General features: G+C 43.4%; 1 protein-coding gene across 6 annotated transcripts in view; it reads right to left on the bottom strand.

Annotated features, from left to right (window-relative positions):
• The window catches only part of CEP85L (centrosomal protein 85 like), a 106,276-nt gene that overhangs the window by 5,682 nt on the left and 75,866 nt on the right, over nucleotides 1–24,728 (bottom strand). For all 6 annotated transcript variants that reach the window (XM_069974913.1, XM_069974912.1, XM_069974915.1 and 3 more), the window contains 7 exons: nucleotides 14,477–14,601; nucleotides 8,501–8,618; nucleotides 8,132–8,320; nucleotides 4,591–4,743; nucleotides 2,688–2,842; nucleotides 2,407–2,524; nucleotides 992–1,042 (listed from right to left, as the gene is read on the bottom strand). In XM_069974913.1, coding sequence (XP_069831014.1) covers nucleotides 992–1,042; nucleotides 2,407–2,524; nucleotides 2,688–2,842; nucleotides 4,591–4,743; nucleotides 8,132–8,320; nucleotides 8,501–8,618; nucleotides 14,477–14,601 — 909 coding nt within the window. The remainder of the gene's footprint in view (nucleotides 1–991; nucleotides 1,043–2,406; nucleotides 2,525–2,687; nucleotides 2,843–4,590; nucleotides 4,744–8,131; nucleotides 8,321–8,500; nucleotides 8,619–14,476; nucleotides 14,602–24,728) is intronic.

Below are 24,728 nucleotides of genomic sequence, written 5' to 3'. Positions count from 1 at the left end.
TTCCAATGAACGTCCTACATGAAATATTTAGGCATGCACCGGCTGATTTACAGCAGACACAATATGTAGTTAATCAAGGCGTGTGGACAGCTCGGAGCTCTGGCAGGTAATTATAGGAGGCTGCTCCACCTCAGGCCATGTATCCAGACAATGAATAATGAACTACACACCTAAATCCCTCCTGTTATTAATCATTTGCCAAAAAACACTCTTCAGAGGCCTCTGAAAGCTTAGCCGCCAATCTCCACGTGTATGGTACTCCCAAAAGCAATCAGGTCTGCTCCTAGTTTCAAAGTAACTTTGTAATTTCAAGTTTATTGATTTTCATAAAACTATTAAAACATCACGCTGTGGGGTAAAAAAAAAAAAAAAAAAAGAAAGAACTGCTGCTGTTTAATTTCACATTAATTCCCAGGTAGCAGAAAGGCTGCACGTCTTACCTGTGGATTTGCACAGATAAAATCGGTGGTAGATTACAATGCAAAGCAAGTGGATGGAATTTAGCATGAAGCACTGCACGCATCCCCGCAGCGGTCTATTCATGTAAAAAACACAAAAGCAATGTACCGGTGGTACAGTACATTCGCTTCAAAATGTGTGTGTGTCTGTATGTAGCAGAGCTGTTTGTGTATGATGATGTAGCAGAGGTCTGTGTCTGTATATTGATGTAGCAGCACTGTCTCTCTCTGTGGGTATGTTTATGTAGCAGAGCGCTGTGTATTTTTACGTAGCAGAGCTGATTTAGTGTGGGTATAATGTACAGTCATGAAGAGTGTTAAAGTGGACCGATCATTTCATTAAACTTTGACCCCTGCCTTAGACCACCTGGGAAGTTTAATTAGCATGAAATATTTTTTCCCACTGTTTTCAGTTGTTTATTGACATACTTATACCAAAATCCCTAAACAACCTGTTTTACCACCAATACAGTAAAATTTTAAGGTTAAGTCAAATATAATTTTCTGCCAGACTGAATATATCAGGATCTCACCTGTATCTCTGTAGTCATGCTATCAATCTGATGTTGTTGATTGTCTATAACCTGAAATAGAAGAAATACAATTAAGCAGGATGATCTTAGTAATCAGGGCTGTGGAGTTGGAGTCGTGGATTCGGAGCTAGTTTTGGTTGGAGTCAGAAAAAAAATACACTGGCTCCCACTTCAGCTTAAAAAAAAAATATTTCAAAAATTTTATTATTGAATTTTTATATAAATGAATGAAGTTTCTCATCAATATATTTTATGTTCAATCAATCTAAGGACTTTATTTATTTAAAAAAACAAACACTTTTAGTTACACAGGGTGAAGAATTCCCTCCATATATCAGTAATAGGAAACTGGCCCTATTCGATACGGTGGTCAGGGAAAAGTTGTTGGTCACTATTTGGCAGTTTGTTTCTGGGCTGGAAGAGTCCATTGCATGGGGGAAGATCTGTGCTGTTCTCTCCCTGGATGCTGGATGATTGTATATGAGCAGCAGTGTAATATGAAGATATTCTGTGTAATATAGAGGAGGAGGGGGAGAAGTCCTAAATATTGTAGCAGTAAATTCTGTCCTTGGTGTGGTTTTCTCTCTGGGAGAAGATTGTGTGTTTTTTCTCAGTGTGCTATGGCTGCAGCAGGCTGTGTGTGTGGCAGAATTAAAGGGGTAGTCTGGGCAAAGTGAAGACAGTGACAGGGGGTGATGTGATCATAATAAATTAGCCCTATTTACCCGTCCCCTCATGGCCCCGATCCTGTGAGGTCATGGCCCCACTCAGCCAATCAGTGATTGAGGCGGGGCACAGCTGCGGACACTGACTCGATGAGCGGGTAGTTTCTGTGGGGCTGCGATGATTCAAGAGCACGGATGCTGAGATAGAGGAGACCTGATACATACGGGCATATGTCTGACCTCTATATCACAGGTATCTGGCATTGTTAGCAGTTCTCCTTTATGTATGGTGAATATTTAGTTAGAAACATAGAAGACTGTCAGCAGAAAACATCACCTGCTCCATCGAGTCTAGTTTTAAGTACATCAGGACATAGTGGCTGGAGACTGGCTGCATCCACTGTGCGCACACAGGAGAATCTGCTTTACATTTTTCCTTATTTCCTCAGAAGTCACCCAGGATCATGTAAGAACATTAGGAAGTAGCTGCAGAGCCAGTTCTACTGTACACCAGTACATAAGTAACTGCCCTGGTGTCTGACTGGCCATACAGTCGGTGCCTGCTAAAATTCAGGTGATGTAGTCAGAGCTGCGGCTTACCGCCTCCACAGCCCTGTTAGAAGTAACAAAACATGGGAGTTCGATGGGTCTAACGTGAGATCTTGTAATATTGTACATGCTGGTGCAAGCCAGAACAATTTGCTGTAATATAAGAATGAAATCATTGAGCTCTCTCATTCTGCGCCTTACCTTGTTAGCACGCTCCGTTTGCTCCCGAAACCTTTCATTTTCACTCTGTAGCTGCTTTGTGTCCAACATGGGGAGCCGGACGCCATCCTCCAGACATTTCTGGACTTTTTGCTGTAAGCTGTAAGGACATTGATGGGGTAGATATAATAGTCTGCAGCGGGAACCTTTTCTTTTAGCATATGTATCTGATATACTTTATTTCACTCATTTTTACCCCAAAGAATAAAGCTACATTTCCATCCATGTCTAATAGAGAAACACTGATGATGGCTGGCTCTCACCTTTGCACGGTTAACACCAGCTCTTTTTCCCTCTGTTTCTGACACTCCGTCTGGGCTTCTTTTTCTCTACACTGGGTCCTGGATTCGTTGGCAAGTTTTTCTAGACACTTAATGGTGTCTTTCAGCTGTTTGTTTTCTTCCTCTAATACCTGTAGCTGTACAAACAAAGCAAGACGTTAGATAAATGCTCAATGTGTCATTCCAATTCCATGGAAACAATGCGAACCGCTATTCTATCATTAAAGGCACTGTCTCGTGAAGACACCCTCTGTCCATATTATACGCTCTATTAGGTCACCCTCCCCATAGTTTCCTGCATAGTGATCACTGCAGAATAATCAATTGAAATAGTAGTCTGCCCTGCCTGTCAGAGGGGGAACAGGACAGTATATGCAAATAAACTCCTTCTGACGACTCAATAAAAAGGGACTATATTGTCTTCTGCAAGTGGGGGGAGGAAGCGGATTCTGTTCATAGCTCACTGTCAGCCACATAGCTTAATGGTGTACTCTGGAGATTTTATATATTTTTTTTTAAATCAACTGGTGTCCGAAAGCTATACAGATTTGTAAATTACTTCTATTTAAAAATCTCCAGTTTTCCAGCTGCTGTATGTCCTGCAGGAAGTGGTGTGTTCTTTCCAGTCTGATACAGCGCTCTCTGCTGCCACCTCTGTCTGTGACAGGAACGGTCCAGAGCAGTAGCTAATCCCCATAGTAATTTTTTCCTGCTTTGGACAGTTTCTGACACGGACAGAGGTGGCGGCAGAGAGCACTGTGTCAAACTGGAAAGAATACACCACTTCCTGCAGGACATACAGCAGCTGATTTTATTTTTTAAGTAAAAATAAATTACAAATCTATTTAACTTTTGACACCAGTTTATTTGAAAGAAATTGGAGTAGCCCTCCAGCACCTCTTTAACAGATACCCTAGCAAAATCACACTACAACGACAGCCCCAAACTGCTATTCAGAACACTACAAGGAGGAGTACTTACTCAGACTAGATTAAATAACAAAAAAAAGGGATTTTTACCCATCCCAATCATCCCAGGGGTAGTCCCTTTGTGCTTTTGTGTTAAAGGGGTTATCCAGCGCTACAAAAACATGGCCACTTTTCCCCCTACTGTTGTCTCCAGTTCAGGTGCGGTTTGCAATTAAGCTCCATTTACTTCACTGGAACTGAGTTTAAAAACCCCACCCAAACTGGAGACAACAGTAGGGGGAAAGTGGCCATGTTTTTGTAGCGCTGGATAACTCCTTTAATATGTGTTACTACTACAGGCACTGCACGGCAGGACGGGCATTTCCTACATATTGAGATGAAAGAAGGATGTACTGATCAGCAGGGACGCTGGCGCCTCAGGATGGAAGTGACAGGGGATTGGGCGCATACACAGCCACTGTAAGCCTTTTCTGATAAAAAAAAATTTCCATCACTGGAGAACCTCTTTTTAAACGCAACTTTCATAAAAGAGTTTACCCAGAAGCTTTACCAATATGTCCTCACACAGTCCATAAAATGATTACTGTAAGCACAGACAATACAGGCACTGGCACTCCGTAGTCCTATTCACCTTATAAGTGGATATAGTGTACAGCTCCTGATTCTGGGGGGCGTTACACAGGGTGGACTTGTCATACACCATTTTAACCCTTTAACCATGCAAACCTTTTTAGGTATATCTATCTGTTTGAGGTCACCAGTACCTTACAAGCTAAGCCTTGTCTACAATTCTTCGTTGAAACCCTTCCCCTGATCCTTAGTGAATGTAATCTGATAAGTGAATGGCACACCTGCGGCATCTCCGCTATAAACGGGGCAGGTGTTCTTTATGAAACAAGTCAGCTATGTGACAGGAAGGCATAACAAGCAAGAGATTCCATTGAATAACTACTTACCCTTTCACATTGCCTCTGAACATCATCGAGCGTGGGCAGGTCAGCCACGTATTTCTCCAGAGTCTCTATCCGCCTCTGCTTCTCCCGGTTTAGCTCATTTTCTTTTTGACATTTCTTGCGCAGGCTGCTAATGTATTTGTCTCGAGTTTTGATCTAGAAGTGCAATAACATGAGACAATGACATCAGTATCTACATTTATATCAGATCTACTGATATTCATAAGGTCAGGAGCAAAAGACCATTTGCTACGTAAAGTCCAGTTACTGACTGATAGAGATTATTAAGCATTAAAGCATTAGAAATAACTTTTGACATGTTATCAGACATTGCACATTGTCTCACTGCTGAGACCCGCTGCAATCCGGAGATACAGGGGGAGAGAGCATGGCAGTGTGCTTCACTCCCTAGCCAGCCAATAAAGTGACTTTCCATAGACTTTTGCTTCATTATAATTTATGAAATGAAAGAGTCGGATTTGATTGACGGCCAGGAAGAGGTGCATGCTGCCATGGTCTCTCCCTGGCTGTAACTCCATCTCAGTAGTGAGACACAGTGCAATCTTCTGACATGTCTGACATTTTTTTTTAAAGAAATCTACAGGGGTTGTGATCGCAAGCAGTTTTGTAATATACTTGCGTTATTTTTTATTATTATTATTTTTTTTATAATTCACTTTATTTTCCATAAAAGAAAAAATAACACATAGTTCTCCTCACAGGGAGGTCCAAAAACATGCGTACACAGAACATACCTCTTTTAACAAATTCCAACAATATTAAATGTTAATTTATTAATACCCTACCAACTCCCACCCCCCTCCTAATACACCTCCCCCCCCTTCCCCCCCGGACCAGCGAGAGGAAAAAAAAACAACAACTACAAAAAAAAAAAACCTAAAACCTCAAGCCATTTTCCCCAAACTTTCAAATATTTTTTCCTAGATTTATCGCTGTTCCCGCCCATATCTTTTCATATCTCTGTATTTTCCCCATAAGATTTTGCCATTGAACCAACACTGGGGGGGTAGGGTGCATCCAGGCTCTCAAAATTATTATCCTAGCCAAAAGCAACGCTTTAAGAGCAAAAATCTGATGATCTTCTATACCAATCGAACACCCAAGAATAATGTACTTCGCACAAAACGGTATCACAACGTCCAATTTCTCAACAATACATCCAATAACCTTCCTCCAATAACGCTGAATTACATTACATCTCCATAGCATATGGACGTAATTCGCCCCCGTCTGGCCACATTTAGGACATATATCATCTGCCCTAGCTCCCACCTTATATAGAAAGGCCACATGATAATGCAGACGGTGTAGGATTTTAAACTGTACTAATTGATGATTTTTATTTATACTAGATTTCTTAACATTCCCCAAAATATTATCCCACTCTACTTCTGTTATCACCCCTATTTCCTCTTCCCATTCAATTTTTTTTTTACAATTCATAAACCAATCTGTGTATAAGTTTTCCGTGAAAATCGTGTATAACTTCTTCAGTTCCCCTTTCCTATACCCACTCATCTCTACTACTGTTTCAACAAAACTAAAAATTTGAAACCTCACCCTTACCCCACCCAACTGGGCCTTTACTGCATTGGATACTTGTCTATATCTTATCCAGTGAGATTCATGTAGTGCAAATTCACTCCTGACTTCCTCAAAGGTCTCGAGGTAACCAGCCCTAAATAAGTGCTCCATTAACGTGATTCCATGATTGTGCCAAAATGAGTGACCACTAACCTTATCCAACTGTGTCAGCTGTAAGTTTCCCCACAATGGAGAAAAAGCAGTGTACCCTGTGATACCCAATAATTTCTTAATTTTCCACCAAACCTTACCCCACATTCGCACAGTCTTCCAACCCTTATAAACGGGGAGGGACCACCTATAGGATTCCAAAAATTCATACATGCTGCCATGGTCTCTCCCTGGCTGTAACTCCATCTCAGTAGTGAGACACAGTGCAATCTTCTGACATGTCTGACATTTTTTTAAAGAAATCTACAGGGGTTGTGATCACAAGCAGTTTTGTAATATACTTGCGTTATTTTTTAATGTTTAAATCAACATTATTATATATACACACACACACACACACACACACACACACACACACACACACATATATATATATATATACACGGCTTAACTGTGGTCCATGCTGCTGTGCTGATGATTGATCTTTTCTCTGTTCAAAAAAAAAAAAAACCCAAACACAAGAAGTCCTAGTCTTTTGTGCACTCATACAAGGTTGTATATCATACTGAGGGCAATTAACTTAGGATAATTATAATGTTAACTTTTGCTAAATATATTTTCAGCTCTGCAGCTTACCAGGTGACAATGTTTTTTGCTACAGAGGTTTTGGGTATTGTGTGACAGGAGAGCTGACCATACAATGCGAGCACCCCCAGGATTCTCTGCTACTAAATGTGAATGCGCAGGAGCTGTACTCATGCACAGTGAAGTGAGACATCTAGTGGCCATTTGTATAATGTTGATTTAAAACATAGAAAAATTAGCAATCACAACCCCTGTTGATTTCTTTAAACAACAAAACATTTTTTTTATAGCAGTGCCTCTTTAATAACTAAAGGAAAGCTGAGTGGCTATCCCCTTTTGGATCTGCAATAGTGGTCTTATTATTACCCAGCTTTCCCTAATACTCTCTATGTGGCTGGTATGGCAGCATTGCTCCTCTGAAATGAATATGGCTGTGCTTCATTACCGCACAACCATTAAACAGGTGGGATGCTGTTATTGAAAGAAAGCAGCTAGTTTTTTCTAATCCTGTGCACCCCCTTTAACAAGTAAAAAAAACAACAAAAAACAAAGTTAAAAAAAACAAAGCTATCTTGCTGTGTAATTACAGCACATAGCCACAGTCCATTATTAAATAATCTTGCACACATATGGTGCAATATAAATGGTTCAGCAAAGCTGATCGCAACAGATGTTTCCTACATACTCCCAGTATATCATAATGCTCATCCACCAGAGCTGAATAGCTAATGTCTAATAGTTCTGCACAGAAACAAGAAACGAGGGCTGACATAACCACGGCCCCAACTACTGTCATCAACGCTAGAAGCTGCTTCAGCCGCCATACCTACAGTAAGAAGCTGCGAATGCAGACGGTGGGAGCGATCGCTGGCGGGTTGTGGAGGTAATCTCATTCCATAGATAATCAGTGCCATTCATCAGCACGCTCACTATTCTATATAGCAAGGGTTCTCCTAATCAGGATCTCTATTCAGAGCTGGCAGTTTCATCACAGGATAACAGGCAGATACCTGCCATGCTTCTCGCCCCCAGAAACAGGCTCACTGATTTTATGATTATACGTCATAGTGAAAATCAAGAGTAAACTTCCTCATCAACATGTAATATCAGCTCATTCTCGGCTTCAGAATTAGGCGATACATAGTAAATGGGGAGTTAAAGCAGGAGAATGTGATGATCCCTTTCAATGCTGCCTCGACATCTCCACATCAGAGGAATATCAGACCTCCGCAGGATACTATACCTTCTCCTCCATTTTCTTCATGTCATCGATAGGTTTGATGGTGCTCTGTTTCGAGACCTCGTGGATTGGCAATACTCCCATTTCAACTGGGGAAAGTTTTCCCTCTACATCGCCTTTGTCTCGAAGGAATGGATTCAATCTGTCCAAAGTCAGGGTCTGCAGAGGTTTACAGCTTTCACATGGAGATCCCTATAGGAAGAGATGAATACAAAATGAATATTAGTATTTTCACTACACTGATGCTTCAGGTGATAACAGCGGTGATAAGAAAATAGTAAAAATAGTAAAAAAAAAATTTTCATATATATTCAAAGCTACTGAAAAAAAATAAAAATAAAAGGTTATATATAAAATATACTAAAAGTTTACCTTGAGCCCATGAACATAGCTATCTTCTCCATTCAGAACAGGACTTGTGGATGCTGGGGGGGCGCGCAACTCCCCGCCTCGGATAGCTTGTTGCAGATGGCAGATCTGCTGCCTTTGCCTAAAATTACATGAGACGTAAAATGCATCAAACATCACTATATTAGTCTATATAATAACCTACACGTTACAACAAACTAGTATAAATTTGTAATGAACCAACTCAAAAAGTTCAAACTGAACTGGATGCTTTTCTGGAGAGTAATATATAATGAGGTTATAGTTACTGGATCGGGAAGGATTTGTTTACCCTAAAATTAGGAAATATGGCTTCCTTTCTTTTGCCTTCGGGATCAACACTGCAGAATAATACACTAAACTGAATGGAAACACGCCATCATTACAAACTGTGTTACTATAATATTTTGTAAAATAAGGTTGGACAACCATATTTTATTTAGTACTGACAAAATAAAAAAAAAAAATTGAAAAAATACATACACTATACTTTTAATTAAACAAATAAAAATATAAATTAAAATAGTATTATACATTACTTATAATAATAGTTTATTTCTACTTAATTAAACTATTTACTAATATATATGTATACTTTTTTTTTTTCCTTTGTGAAAGCAGATTTAATGTGATCCAAAATGACAGTGTATCCTTTTTCCAAATATGTAGCGATTAAAATGTGTGTGTAATATATTTATATTATATATATATATATATATATATATATATATATATATATATATATATATACACACACACACACACACACACACACACACACATATATATATATATATATGCAAACACAAATATATTTTAATCGCTATATTTGGAAAAACAAAAAGGATGCCTGTTCATCTGTGACCAAATCAAATCTGCATTCACCAAATCACTTCCAGCCTTTACATTCTTCCACAAACAGATGCTGCCACCTAGTGGCACATTTGTGTTACTGCATGTACAATAAACACAAGGTATGCCTTGTATCTGGATGTCTTAAATACCATCATTTTCTCACTACTATTGCCATTAAAGCTCTTTAGCAACAAGATGAAATGATTTCTGTCATCCTGTCAGACCTGTACATGCAGACATACACCCAGTCGTATATATCAGGATATAATAAACCCCAATTACCAGGCAGTGAATGGTAAGGGCAGACCTATGTGATGCATGCCGTCAAATGCCCTAATCCCTCTGACCTGAGGCAGCCAACAATGGAATGCTTTGGAACAAATGCATTTCTTTACTAATGTGGCACACATATAAATAGCTTCACATTTATTCTACCGCACAGCTGCTGGGATCTGCTAAGCCAGATCTGAAACACAGAGAATGACACTCGTGTCTGATAAAGAAAACATGAGCACAATAAATAGTTCCCACATGATCCGCAGCCCCATTTTCTCTTTCTCTAGGCCTCGCTCAGACCACCGCTTAGGGTGTGCACCAGGGACAACTCCCTGAATGTATCAGTGTCCAGAGGCTCCATACAAGCAGAGAGTGCACCTGTATACTGATACTACAATAAAGAGCATGGTACACACCATGCAGGTATACAGCAGGAGCTCGTCCCGGCATATACACTACTACTAAGCAGTTTTAGGCAGATGTGGGGAAAAAGTTGCAATCATTCTGTAGAGATAAGTAGAGAAAATAACAATGACATGCTCCATGGTATGTGATATGTACAGGCTCCAATGACATGCTCCATGGTATGTAACATGTACAGGCTCCAATGACATGCTCCATGGTATGTGATATGTACAGGCTCCAATGACATGCTCCATGGTATGTGATATGTACAGGCTCCAATGACATGCTCCATGGTATGTGATATGTACAGGCTCCAATGACATGCTCCATGGTATGTGATATGTACAGGCTCCAATGACATGCTCCATGGTATGTAACATGTACAGGCTCCAATGACATGCTCCATGGTATGTGATATGTACAGGCTCCAATGACATGCTCCATGGTATGTAACATGTACAGGCTCCAATGACATGCTCCATGGTATGTAACATGTACAGGCTCCAATGACATGCTCCATGGTATGTGATATGTACAGGCTCCAATGACATGCTCCATGGTATGTAACATGTACAGGCTCCAATGACATGCTCCATGGTATGTAATATGTACAGGTACGCTCCCCCGAATAATATTTCCTCTAGCGGAGAAGAACTCCATACATGCGGGACCTGATAAGGCCGATAGGGCCATGTGCATATATCCTGAAGAAGCTATTTACTGTATGTCAGAAATATATAAATAGGAGAGCGGGAAATAACTGGGAAACATTTGATCTAATAAAGGTTAAATATTTTATTGTAACCCCTATTGTAAAATATTAATTAGAGCTTACAACTCGGCTCGGGACTCCACACACACACACGCACGCCCAGGACGAGGCGCCCCCCCAGAAGCCAGGGCCGGCTGTCCCCAGAGCCCAGGAACGGCTGTCCCCAGAGCCCAGGAACGGCTGTCCCCAGAGCCCAGGGCCGGCTGTCCCCAGAGCCCAGGGCCGGCTGTCCCCAGAGCCCAGGGCCGGCTGTCCCCAGAGCCCAGGGCCGGCTGTCCCCAGAGCCCAGGGCCGGCTGTCCCCAGAGCCCAGGAACGGCTGTCCCCAGAGGCCAGAACTTTTCATTGACATAGTCAATATTCTAATGGCTAGTAGTAGCTGTAACAGTAATACTACACATAGTAATAGTTCAGCTACTGTTACTCGGTATGAACGCCAGCCTAACTAGATCATATTAGATAGCAAGCTCCAGGCATACTCCAGCTCTATACCATACATTATAGGGATAACTATATGCTGAGCTCTTATAACAAAGCACAGTGTAACTAGATAATAGATCAGCTTGTGCTGCTCGGGTAAAGGATGCTGTATGTAACTCCCATTATAATGGAGGTGAGGAGCGGAGAGCGGCAGCTGCATCCTGTACACAGTGAGCTGGAAGGAAAAAGCTCTCATTGTTACCTCGCCTTAAAAAGCTGTAACAGTACAGCCTGGCCTAAGAGCGGGATTCAGCCACAATCTCTCATGAGACGGGAGTTATTTACAAGGCTTTAGATCACATGTGCAGATATTTGGCATAATTCACACCAGCATGCAATCACCCTGCAAATAAACACTGAGCCGCTCCATGACCCAAATACGTAAATGAGCATTACGCCTGTAAACATGTAATGGTCACAAAGCTTTTCCTGACTCCTAGCTATGTTTAGTAGGGGCTACGATGGCTGCGGACATCCAAGGCTACTGAGTCCTAACATACCACTTACCTGCATCAATGTGACATCTCTGAGGGGTCTCCAGTTGTATGCATCAGACTATCTGCCCTATTTAGGTGCAGCATAGTATGGGAACCGGTGTGCTCTCCCATCAGCCGCAACAGCTCAAAAACATAAGTTAAAGGGGTACTCCTGGCTCCAGCGCTGCCGTCTGCATTCCGCCTCTCCGATACCCTAGTGTCCGGAAGGTTCCTGGTCTGGAGACAGGACTTTAGACATGCTGTGGCAGTCCCGCTCAACTATTCAGCAGAGGATCACTGGGGGAACAAAGCAGCGGCGACAGCGCTGGAGCCAGGGAGGTAAATGGGAGTTAGGGCCCTATTCCCCTGGACGATTATCGTTCAGATTATCGTTAAATCGTTCAAATCTAAACAATAATCGTTCGGTTGAAATGCAGTTAACGATTAACGACCAAACGAGAAATCGTTGATCGCTTTATAAGACCTGGACCTATTTTTATCGTTGCTCGTTCGCAAAACGTTCGCAAATCATTCGCATTGAATAAGACGTCATTCAGTCGTTTGCAATAGATAGGAACGCAATAGCGAATAAATAGCGAAGAAAAACGATCGCAATTACGATCATAAGTAACGATTATCGTTTCATGGAAATGAGTGAACGTTTTCAGGTCTTTCGCAATAGCGGTCGTTTGAGATCGTTAATCGTTAACGATTATGCAAACGATAATCGTCCGGTGGAATAGGGCCATTAATGTTTTTACCCACACCCTCCCTGGGCATTGCTGGAGTACCCCTTTAACTGAAGCTTTTATGCTATTGTGGTTGATGGGAGAGCAGACCTGTCCCTATACTAAGTTGTTACATAAAGCAGGTCTGCTCAATAAATCGTATTGTCCAAGCTAACCTGACACTAGGTATGTGGAGACAGAGAGACAACCGCAGGCAGACCAACGATTCCTCCAACCACAAACACACGGGTGCGAGGGCGCAAGTCCAACAAAAAAAATATGTAATAAAACTAAAAGATATGTATGAAATATATGTATAAAATTTATTAAAAGACTCAACGCGTTTCGGAACCGCTCCGGTTCCTTTCTCAAGAGTCAGGCAGAGGCAACCAGAAACTCTCTTTCAGCTGATAACTGGCCCGTGTAAAAGTGACAGCGATCAGCTGAGTAACATGAAAACACCTGATCCTTGGCTGATCGCATCTTTTGTGCTGCTTTAAAACTTATCGCTATTGGCCACCCATCTCCTGATGTAAACAGGAGATGTGCAGCCAACAGCAAAGGGAAACTGACAGCACAGTTATGTATATATTTCCAGATCACACAGCAGTGCATACTTACACAGTAGGGTTTCTGGAGGTTGAACTTGATGCACTCTTGTCTTCTTTCAACCTTATTAACTATATTACTATGTTGGCTAGTGTGCTGTGTGATCCGGCAGCCAGAAGAACAGCAGCAGAACAGGAGAGCTGGATGCCAACACAGAAGATATGCTTTGCTTGTGTGATCTAGAAACTGATAGCTCAGATATGCATAAATCCATGCCATCAAATATACAAACATAAAAAAAACTGCTAATGCGGCCCGGATGCTCAAATATTTGTGTTGTGTAAACGAGCACCGATCTCCCTGATTGGTGCTCATTTGCATCCTTGCACGGCCACATGTAGGGCCCTTTAAATGGACCTTAAAGAGGACCTGTCACCCCCGTGTCGGGGTGACAGGCTCCCGCCTAGAGCACCTTATACTTACCTGACAGCATCGGGTCCCGCTTCTTGAGGCAGTCCGTTGACGGAGATTTCAGCGCCCGAAGCCCGGGGCGCGCGCTCCTGAGACACTCCCGACGCTCATAGAGAATGACTGGTGACTGGTGACTCATCTCAGGAGCGCGCGATCAGGTACGTATAAGGTGCTCTAGCGGGGGGTCGGGAGCCTGTCACCCCGGCACCGGGGGTGACAGGTTCCCTTTAAGCCTCTCTATAAGACCTGGACTTTCAAAGCGTCAGTCACATGGGCAAACAGTGGGACTGGGACGGCATTGTATTGGAGCATTAAAGCCATATGAAGGATCATTGTATAATGTTACAGGAGTGGAGTCATGTTGCTCTGTGCTGCAATATACTTATATATTACTGAAAACTGTTTGTTATTCTTTAAAGGGAACCTGTCACCCCCCGTGCGGGATTAGGTAAGTATAGGGGGCTCTAACGGGGGGTCGGGAGCCTGTCACCCCGACACGGGGGGTGACAGGTTCCCTTTAATACATAACTATCACTCAGAATATAGGTATTGGTTAGGAATTATCCCCAGAGCTCCCCGGTAAACTAAGGTCCCTATCAGAAGCTTAGCTGTGGTTATAGGAGGACTCTTATTAGTTTCCATAGAACTTCTTATTAGATATTTGTCACCATAACCAGTTCACAAATGATCCCACTAAGAATATAAGCGGCAAGACGTTTTATCTGTCCTGCGCCTTTTATACATTGTGATGCCAAGTGTTTCAGACTCGCTTTCAATATCTTTCCAGGGCCTGAATCCAAGACCATTACTTACAGAAGATTCATTCCTGCCAAGGGGCCAACCTGTAGCTTTCACTGCCCCAGTCCGCTCACATCTTCAGACCTCCACAGCATAAATCACACAATATAAGGCACGGTTCTGCATACTTGGTTTATAACCCAGACTATTACCTGTCAATTACAATCTCCTTCTGTCGTATTAACCCTTCTTTGATCTTTAACAGAGACTCCCACTTAGACACGTCTTGACTCAGGGGCACGGAGGAGAATGACGGCCGTGTAGGGGTTGTTCCAGCCTAAGAAGAGAGGAAAATATCATTGTGTCACATAGGAAATGTTAAGAATCACATCACAGTATATAGCCAGGTGTAAGCATTCCTAAAAAAGTTAGGTTTAGCATAAGTGCCCGTGCACACAGAGCAAAAGAGGCCAAAACGTTAAGCATTACCCGCGTCACGGATGCCACGTGAAATTCTGCCTGTCCCCGTGATTCAATGGGATTTCTCGTGCACCACCGCTCTCCGCCCAAAGAATGAACATGTCCATTCTTTGGGCGAAGAGCGAAGGTGAACAAGATATCCCATTGAATCAAATGGATGGGCAAAATTTCAAGTGGGATCCCTGACCCAAGTTTTGCCTAAAATTTCAGCCTCTTTTGCTCTGTGTACACGGGCACTTACACAATCCAGCGGAAAATCGTTCAATCGTTTGAATTTAAACAATAATCGTTTCCTTCCTACACTAGACATAACATGGTGTATACAGGGTAAAATAGAAGCCAAATAATAACCGTAATATATACATTTATATTTTTTAGCACCAACATATGACATTGCTTTAGGAAACCAGCCGAGGACCTGACACTTTAGTCTCTTCGCGTTCAGACTGATAACAGGCTGCAATACAACGGAAAAGTCTAAGAAAAACACGACAGATCACTGGAGCTGGAAGTTTTCCCCATTAAATTTAAGATCGACCATTCCTGGAGACAAAGGCTTCACCTCCCACAAGTACACGCAGTTATACAAGCTTCTGGCTACAGTAAAGTACGTTCTTGGCTCCAAGCCAACCGGAAAGTTTTACTGGTAAGATATAATGCAGCTATGTGAATGTACACAGACAATGTAAAACTCTACAGTAAAATACTAAAGCGGATATTCAGGCCTCCCCTGGGGTCCGCGTGTATGTGCTGCATGTTGTCATTGCTCACTAACAGGCAGGACCCTAGGATACCTCCAGTGTGGCTCCTCTAATGTCCTCCCTTCTGTAGTATGGACCGGCGCTCGCTCGGCTAGTTGTAACCTGTCTCCAATGTCAGTCTTCTAAACCTTTCCATGCCTTTGGCCTCTTCCTGGCAGACATGTTTCTATTGAAAACCTAATAAAATGTGACCTTTCAATAAAACAAAAAAATGTTGTCGAGTATTAGAGGCTTGAACAAATGAGATAGACACTTAAGGGAGAGTTCCTGAGCTCGTATTTATAGGAGCAGCCCTGCCAAATGCTTAGTAGATGACACATTCAAAATAGCGCAACACGTGGAATACAAATGAGTGATAACAGGATGATGGATTTTCTTTGCGGCCTAGCTCTGTACCTGTAAACATTCAGGGAGCATTCCGGGAAGTCTTTGCCATTTGCGTCAATAGGTTTACTTTCACAAACCTAACAGACCACTCAAATTATCTTTCCATGAGTGAAGCCCAAGCGGCTTGTTTTGCCTTTAACCCCTTAAACCCACATGGCATACTACAAAAGTATAGGAAATAAGCTTGCTCCCTATTTGCTGGTTGCATGGTCGGAACTGGAGATAACTCCGATCCCGGACAGGAAGTGTTGAGTGAGTGTGCTCTGAGAGCTCGATCAAGCTCGATCAAGCAGGTAAAGATGGCCGTACACGTTCAATAACTGTTATATCTACTACTCCGGGCAGTTCACGTTTGTTCAAACTGAACCTTAAAGGAAACCTGTCACCTGAGAACAGAGGGAAGAGCCCGCCCGACCCCCCAGTGGAGCCCCTGGAGCAGTGACATCCTATAGACGTCGGACTCTTCTCATTCACACATGATGTGCGCAGACCATCGGGCAGTGATTTCTCCGCGGCGGTACCGGCTTCTGGAGCGGGACTTGCAGGATGAGGTAAGTATCCGGGGCTCCACCGGGAGGTTGGACGTGCTCTTCCCTCTCTTCTCAGGTGACAGGTTCCCTTTAAACGAACTGCAATAAGGGTAGATTCACACCCAACCAGTTTATAGTGGATTTAATGCTGTGCATATCACAACAAATACGCTCCTTACCATTAGAGACTATAGACCCGCATTCTCACAGCTGAGAATGAAGTGGAACAAACAGAACTTTTTGCAAAATTCATAAGGAATCTCTGTTCATGAAGGTCGGTTTGGTCATCTTTAATTTAAAGGATAGGCCATCAATATTCGATCAGCAGGGGTCTTGTTCCCAATGCTCCATGCTAATCAGCTGCTTAATGGGGTAAACATTCAAGAGGCTGCAGTGCTTGCAGGAGCGCCTCAGCCCCTTCAATCATCTCATCGGAGGGGGTGCTGACCTGATATTGAAGTCCTATCCAGAACATAAGCCATTGAGGTAGTGAATCAGAGGAAGATTTTTTTTGGTTTATTCCATACAGCGTCCTTTTTAACACAACAAGTGGCACAACAAGTGGCAGAAATTCATTATATAGTTCTTAGTGCTGCCTGTTCTCCTGGCGGCAAAGGGACATTCCTGATGACAGCGGGAGGTTTAAGGTTTTATATGCAGTTTAGGATAGTCAAGGGAAGACCACATTGTGTTATGGTTTTCTCAGAACCGAGACTAAACTTGTCAGCGCTGTTTTTTCATACGCAAATAGGGACACACTATGCAGTGTAGTTGGGCCCAGCGCTCCCTGTGTACCCCCTCCCCCCTCTCTGTGGCGCACCTCCATTAGGATCAAGTCTGGCTGCATCACCGAGGGGAGGGATATCATTCTACTGTGTCTGCCTCCAGTGCACAGAACAAGCCATAGTGCACATGAAGAAATTGGCATCAATCACAGGAACCAGGTGGCATTTGGAAAAAATGGACTGTGCCACCGGGATCTCTGTGCTGGTGCCAACCAGGTAGTGTAAAAAATAAAATTCTCATGCGAATTGGTACAGTTACTTTAAGGTTAGTTGAAAAATAAAAAAAACACTCCAATATTATGGTAAAAGCTGCATGATATCTAGCACAAGGGTGGGGAAATAGTTTAAAGAGGGAAACTATACATATATGACCAGAGTATCCTGCAGATGACCTGGTTGGGGGTCCCAGGAGCAGGACACCTTTGTGTGGCAGCTATCAGGGAAACCTAACAAAAAAAAAAAAGATGTTACCCCGCAAGTGCGGTGTAACTGCACGCTATTTCAAGCTTTTTTATAATAAACACACTACATTAACCTGTTAAGCGAGCTCCTATTAGAAAACTGCAGCTTAACAGCCTGCCCCCCCACCCCAATCTCACATAGCCGCTGCAATGCTGAACCTGTGCAGAGACGCAGAATAGATTCACTCTCCTAGCGGCTACTGATACACTCCATATAGCTTTACTATATAGCACACCTGATGCTAGAGATATATAGTAGAGATGAGCGCAACTCCAGCATGCTCCAGACTGATCGATCAGCATTCGATTACCAGGGGCTGGAGAAGTTAGGTTCAGCCCTAGGGTGTCCGGGATACATGGATACAGCCTATGGCTCTCTACAAGGAGTAATGACTCACATGGTAGGAATACACAGTATTAGAAGATAGCCCATTGAGACAATGGAGGCAGATGTGCACATTAGGAAAGTGCATGCACCTATCCAGTACTGAGTAACTATCAATGTATTACAACACTGAATATGTCAAGGGAAACCAGCGTGTCAGCTCCTTCCCATTGCTATTGGGATAAAGGCTCTCTCTCGCTCTATATCTAGTATTTTCAGTAGACCACACTTTGATAGTGTCCGCTGCTGGAAAATCACTGCTGTGCCAAGTCCCATATAAACACGGCTTGTGAGAACATACATTACTGGCTGATGCCATCATATTTCCTAACGCTGGGAACAGACTCCATCCCCAGGCCCCAGGACAATTCTACGCAGAAGAGGCTGAACAGAATACTCCATGATATGTCCTGCGGAAATCACAGAAAACTCCCCAGTCATCCAATATGAAGCCGTATACAGGAGCAGAGGGAGTGACGTACTGCAGTTCTCCTACCACTACTGGGCTCTATACAAGTAGCTTATGTTCTTTAGGTTTTCTTGCCTTTCAATAACCAGATTTGATCACGTCCCTTTCTTCTAATCTATTATCAGTTTTTATTTTATATTTTGTGCATTATAATGAGGACAGACAGTTTGCCTGATCCTTTAGAGCCATGCATTACAATCAACCCCATGGACATAGGCACAATAGAAAGGCCCCGACCCTATTCACATGAATGGGCATGTTTGGTAATTTGTGCAGGGATCATTTTGCAGGGAGAGGGGGCTTGGTCTCTGGACATCAGTTAATGTGAAAGGCCATACATCATCTCATCTTTCACTGTTAGGGTGCGTTCACAATACGGAATCTGCACGGATAAGTACCAGCGGATTCCATCGCTTGTACCTGTTCACGGCGGCGCGCCTCTCTGCCAGCTCCATAGACACCATTCTATGGCAGGGCTGATTCCGCTCTCTGCCGAAAGAATTGACACGTCAGTTCTTTCGGCGGAAGGCGGAATCCGCCCAGCCATAGAATGGAGTCTATGGAGCACGCTACAGAGAGGCATGCCGACGCGAACAAGCAACGGAATCCACCTGAAATTATCAGTGCGGATTCCGTAGTGTGCACCCACCCTTATCCTTACTGTGATAAGGAGGAGACAGCTGGAAAGTGATGTTTACAAAACAAAATTTCGCTGCACTTGTCTATCTCTGGCGGTTTCATAGAGAATGGAGAATTGTTGCGCATATATTGCCTACCGCGAGGATTTCAGGGTCTCTGTTTACACAACCACAGGGGGTCTAATCGCCTGGGTAGTCTCTTAGTTATGCAGTATCCTTTGGAAACCATGGATGGAGCATTACTAGTCTAGGTGGGATACCTCTATAATCTCCACCTCTGTACCCATTTGTATTGGCCTACCCTATTTGACTAGAATCACTAGATAAAGAGGACATGAGCTGGACTCATCTGGGCCTTTACCGCACTGGAGAACACCCCATGGGCTTTTGAGCCTTCTTTACCAATTGATATAAAATACTAATAAAAATAGTGATTTCCATAAAACCCTATATTATAATATTGGCCTTATTGCACATTTTGATTCCTAATGCTGCATTTACACGGAGCGATTATCGTGCGAATTCGCACAATAACGGTCGAATTTCGAACGATAATCGTACGTGTAAACGCAGCGAATGATCAAACGACGAACGAGAAATCGTTCATTTTGATCTTTCAACATGTTCTCAAATCTTCGTAGATCGTTCTGTGTAAACGGTCGTCGCGAAGGTCCGGCCGCCCGCTCATACGCAGCCCGGCCACGCATCCTACAGGGCGAATTATCGTTCCGTGTAAACCCAGGATAACATTGTTCAACAGCAATATCCAAAAAGCAGAGTAACCATGAGAAAGGTCCAGAATTCTAGTAAAGGTGTGGATTTACGGCCATCAGTCTGCAGCCTTCCCTTCCTCTCTCTATATCATGCCTGACAGCTCTAGCACGCGGTGGAGCAGCACACATTTGCTTGGTCTTATCAGAAGATAAGAAATATTGTTTCTATCTTTAGCAACACTACTGTGTCCAAGTGGGTATATTATCAGTATATTACCACAAATGCACTAAAAGGCCCCATTCACTTCTTATTTTTACTAGAGATGAGCAAGTCCTGAGCCCTGCGGACGGTGTTTCAAACATGTTTGAAGACAGTGATCAGCTGATGATCGGCTCCTAGGCTGATCGCTGGCCCTATTACGTGGGTGACATCTGGCAGCTCCCTGTTACAGGACCTGTAGTTTTAAAGTCCAATGAAAATTTTTATTAATGTATTGTATTGCCCCTCAAAAGTTATACAAATCCCCAATATACACTTATTACGGGAAATGCTTATAAAGTGCTTGTTTCCCTGCACTTACTACTGCATCAAGGCTTCACTTCCTGGATAAACATGGTGATGTCACTTACTGGATAACATGGTGATGTCACTTCCTGGATAACATGGTGACGTCACGACCTGACTCCCAGAGCTGTGCGGGCTGTGGCTGCTGTAGAGGATGATGGCAGAGGGATGCTCAGTGTCCCTCCAGTGCCCTGTGTCCGCCATCATCCTCTCCAGCAGCCACAGCCCGCACAGCTCTGGGAGTCGGGTCGTGACATCACCATGTTATTCAGGAAGTGAAGCCTTGATGTAGTAGTAAGTGCAGGGAAAAACAAGTGTATATTGGTGATTTATATAACTTTTGGTGGGCAATACAATACTTTAATAAAACTTTTCGCCAGACTTCTCCTTTAAGCATAGGGGTCAAAATGAAATAGGCAAAATTTCCGGATTATTATATAATAGAGTCCATCAAGACCAGACCAATCTATTAGGTACAAAGGCCTCCCGCCTCCCCCAACAAGTGATCTCAGAGGAATGAAGAATTGGGAATGTTGGGTTTCATTTGCCCAAACCTTTTCTTCTCAAAGAGCTAAGCGGCCAGCAGAGGGGTCTGTTTCCACCCACAACACATACATGGTTGGCTGATCCAAATGTTTGAGGCACCTGGTGGGATCAGGAGAGATAGCTGTAACATTTCGCCACTTGGGCTCATCAGCCAATTCTCAAGTCTTTTCCCTTTTATCAGCACAAACACCTAATAATTTTCTTATTATGGCCGACACTCTCTTTAGAAGAAGGTTACAGGTCTAGAAAACTGTTCTCTTCATCCATCACACCAAAGCCTTTCATCATTCCACAAGATAAACCTCAGCAGCATTCTGCCTTTCAGGCCAACTATGTCCTTCAATGTCCGAGCGGCCGCTTATCTCTCCCTCTTCAGTTATCGCGGCTGCTGCCAGTCACTCGCGGTTTGTCACAAAGCTTTATATTCTTGGAAGTGCCCTCAACACATGGAAGACACCCTTAGCCGCTGCCAGACACACAGACAATGGCTTTTTTAACTGGAGGGTGGAGATGATTGGAGAAGAGGGAGAAACACAGTAGTATTGGGGTCTGGTTTCACAACGAGCTTTGTACTACATACATATGCCTTTTTATATGGCGGGATGTGCAGCTATGGGGGTTATTATATTTGGGAAGGGGGCATTATTCATGGCTATAGAGGGGGATTTATATTGGGGAAGGAGGCATTATTAATAGCTACAGGGAGCAATGTATCAGGCTACAGTGGCACTATATCTGGCTAAGATCAAAGCTAGTATGGCTCAATAATAAATTTTAATACAAAGCAATAATTATAAAACAAAATAAAAACATAAATAACTGCAGTGTATATGCAACAGGTAATGTCATATCCTGTATACCTACGCCCCCCCCCCCATGCCCTCTTTTCACCAGAAGGTTACCCACACAAGTACCAGGAAACTAAATACATACTAAAAGGATTCATAGACAAAGAAAAAAAAGAGGGCCAAAAACATGCCAGCACGAATGACCTGGGATTTACAGCGATGATAATCTGCTGAAGTGGTTTTACTTTACAACGGGGCCCCGACTAGTCTTGGATATGAACACTAACATATCTGGGGGAGAGACCACGTTATGTCCTTTAATGGACATGTCAGGAGCTCGGAGGACACTTTTCATACCAAAAAATGCAGACAAGCCCCAGAGTATAAATCTCTACATCTGAGGGGTTAACAGAGCTTTATATTCCGGAGACATGAGTGTACTGCTGGGCTGCTCTATGCACGGTACACGGGACAATTCTAGAAAACACGTCACATAGCAGAGGACACAACATTCTATTAGGCACACTGCACACTGGAGAGTCACATCTACAACACAGCCCTGTATGCACCCATCATCCATAACAATAAAACCACTGACAGGTGACGTCAATGATATGACAATGGTACCTGTAAGAATGGGATGTGTCAGAGTGTGTCCATAATGGCTGCTCTTTTGAGGGGTTGCTGGTATACAGTGGTTACTGAAAAATGGTAAAAAAAAAGAGAACCACCAGCGGGGGCCATACCTAAGGCTCATTGTTTTGTGTAGGAAATCCAGCTTTCTCATCCAGCAGACAAGTGAAAAGCTCACTGTGTTAGGGAAAGCTTAGCCACTGACAGGACAGAGGGCCTGTGCTGACCCCGCTCCACCTCCACATGCGCCTGTGCTGACCCCGCTCCACCTCCACATGCGCCTGTGCTGACCCCGCTCCACCTCCACATGCGCCTGTGCTGACCCCAATCCACCTCCACATGCGCCTGTGCTGACCCCGGTCCACCCCCAAGTGTTAGTAGCAGAACTAGACTATGGAACAATAGGAAGAATGAGGCCTGCTCTGATGAATCACTGTTACTTTTACCTCATGTGCAGAGTCGAGTATACCACTTACCTACCACATACACTAAAAAAATAGTTTCGGAATTAGGGGTGTGAAACAGGACGCTCTCTGCACCGATTTATTCCTGTACCAGCACCACAGGGTAATGTAAAAAAAAAAATAAAAATAGAGACAGACACAGACAGACGCACGCACTGCATCTAGGCAGGATACCTTCATAATACTCATAATATAATATGCAATGAAACATGCCACTATAGCAGCGTTCTGTACAATCTGGATGTGTCCTAGTAAGACTCCTATGAAATCCTGGCTGTCATAATCCCAGTCACCTATATTTATCAGAACTGCAGGCTAGCATTTTATCTATTAACCCACTGACCTTGAGAAGCCCTTCATCTTCTGTACCCAAGCACTTCATCACACAGACAGAAGGTGCGGACAGACACAACTGGAAATATTTATAGTGTCATGCCTGTCCCAGAGGGGCGATATGTGCCTAAATATACAGGTCTCATGGATACAGGACATGGTCTCAGGAGTATTCTGGAATGGGAACACACGCTTGTGCGCCCACAGAGAGTCAGATTTTGTCTGCATTAGCTTTTTAAATAAAATTTACTATGAAAAATAAAGAAAAACAGTCTAATTCCTAAACATTGTAAACTTAGACTAGACAGTCCATAGCTGTGCACTACCAGTTTACATCCCAGTACATCTAAAAAAAGTTGCTGATATTCTATATCAATGGATTTAATATGATGCGACCAGCACCTCATGTATGCATGGTGTGCGAGGACATAGCAGTTCAGAAATTTAGTCAACCCACCTTTTGTGGCAAAATCTTGGTGGTTATTGGTGCACTGGATCACATGTAAAGTAGACCTGCACTTGTCATTCCCCTCCCCCACTCTCCCTCCCACCCAGTACAGGGAGCTCTTAAACCAAAGCAATGCTCTTAAACCAAGTCACAGTTTTGAAAAACTGTGAGCTCTTGAACCAAAACGCTCTTAAACAAAGTTACGCTTAAACCAAGGTGCCACTGTGCTTTTGTTTATTTGCTGGTTTACCAGACCCCCAGACAACTAAAGATACTCACAGCAGCTGAGCAATGCACCACAGAGAGCGCTCTGGCGCCAAGGTATCACAGGGCACTAGACCCGACATATACAAAGGTTAAGTGAGCCCGGAAGGTGCAGACCACCAGTATGGACAGACAGATCCAGGGGTCAGCTCCAGAATGTTGCCACTAATGCATATTGTTTATGAATTACATAACTAAGAAAGAAAGTACATAAATTGTTTGTACTACCTTCTTGGAGAACCACATGCGCCCCCAGGGACAGTCATAGACCCCTCCAACGAACCTCTGACTAATGACACACACATTGGTCTCTGCAGCAGGTGGAACTAGGGAACTTTTACTTTTCAATGTTAGGTGCATATACTAGGTCCTATCAGCAAGCTTAAAGTAACTGTACCACCAGGCCCAGGCTGAAGCACTGGAGGCGGGCCTACCCACCCTTAGTGGAAAGAAACCCTAGCCCCTCTATGATAGGGTTCCATTAATTCTAATGGAGTCATGGAGGGGCTGGGGTTTCTTCCCACTGGGGGTGGGTCGGCCAGTACTTCAGCCTGGGCCTGGTGGTACAGTCACTTTAAAGGGGTTATGCACCTTAGAGCGAAAAAATTAAATGCTTGCAGGTCTTATGCCCCTATTCCACAGGTCGTTTAGAGGAGCAAACGAGCGTTCTCAGCGCTCGTTTGCTCCTCGTTCCCCGCTCGCTGCCGCCGCTATTCAACGCGGCTGCAGCGAGCGGGTGAGTGCGGGAGGGGCGGCGGGGAGCTGCCCAGGGGATCGCTGATCGTCCGGGCAGCCCATAGGATATAGCAGCGTC

The sequence above is a fragment of the Dendropsophus ebraccatus genome, chromosome 6, assembly GCF_027789765.1.
Source record: "Dendropsophus ebraccatus isolate aDenEbr1 chromosome 6, aDenEbr1.pat, whole genome shotgun sequence".
Taxonomy (NCBI): domain Eukaryota; kingdom Metazoa; phylum Chordata; class Amphibia; order Anura; family Hylidae; genus Dendropsophus; species Dendropsophus ebraccatus.
The sequence above is the reverse complement of the archived record's forward strand: the minus strand, read 5'-3'. Positions and strand labels throughout refer to the sequence as shown.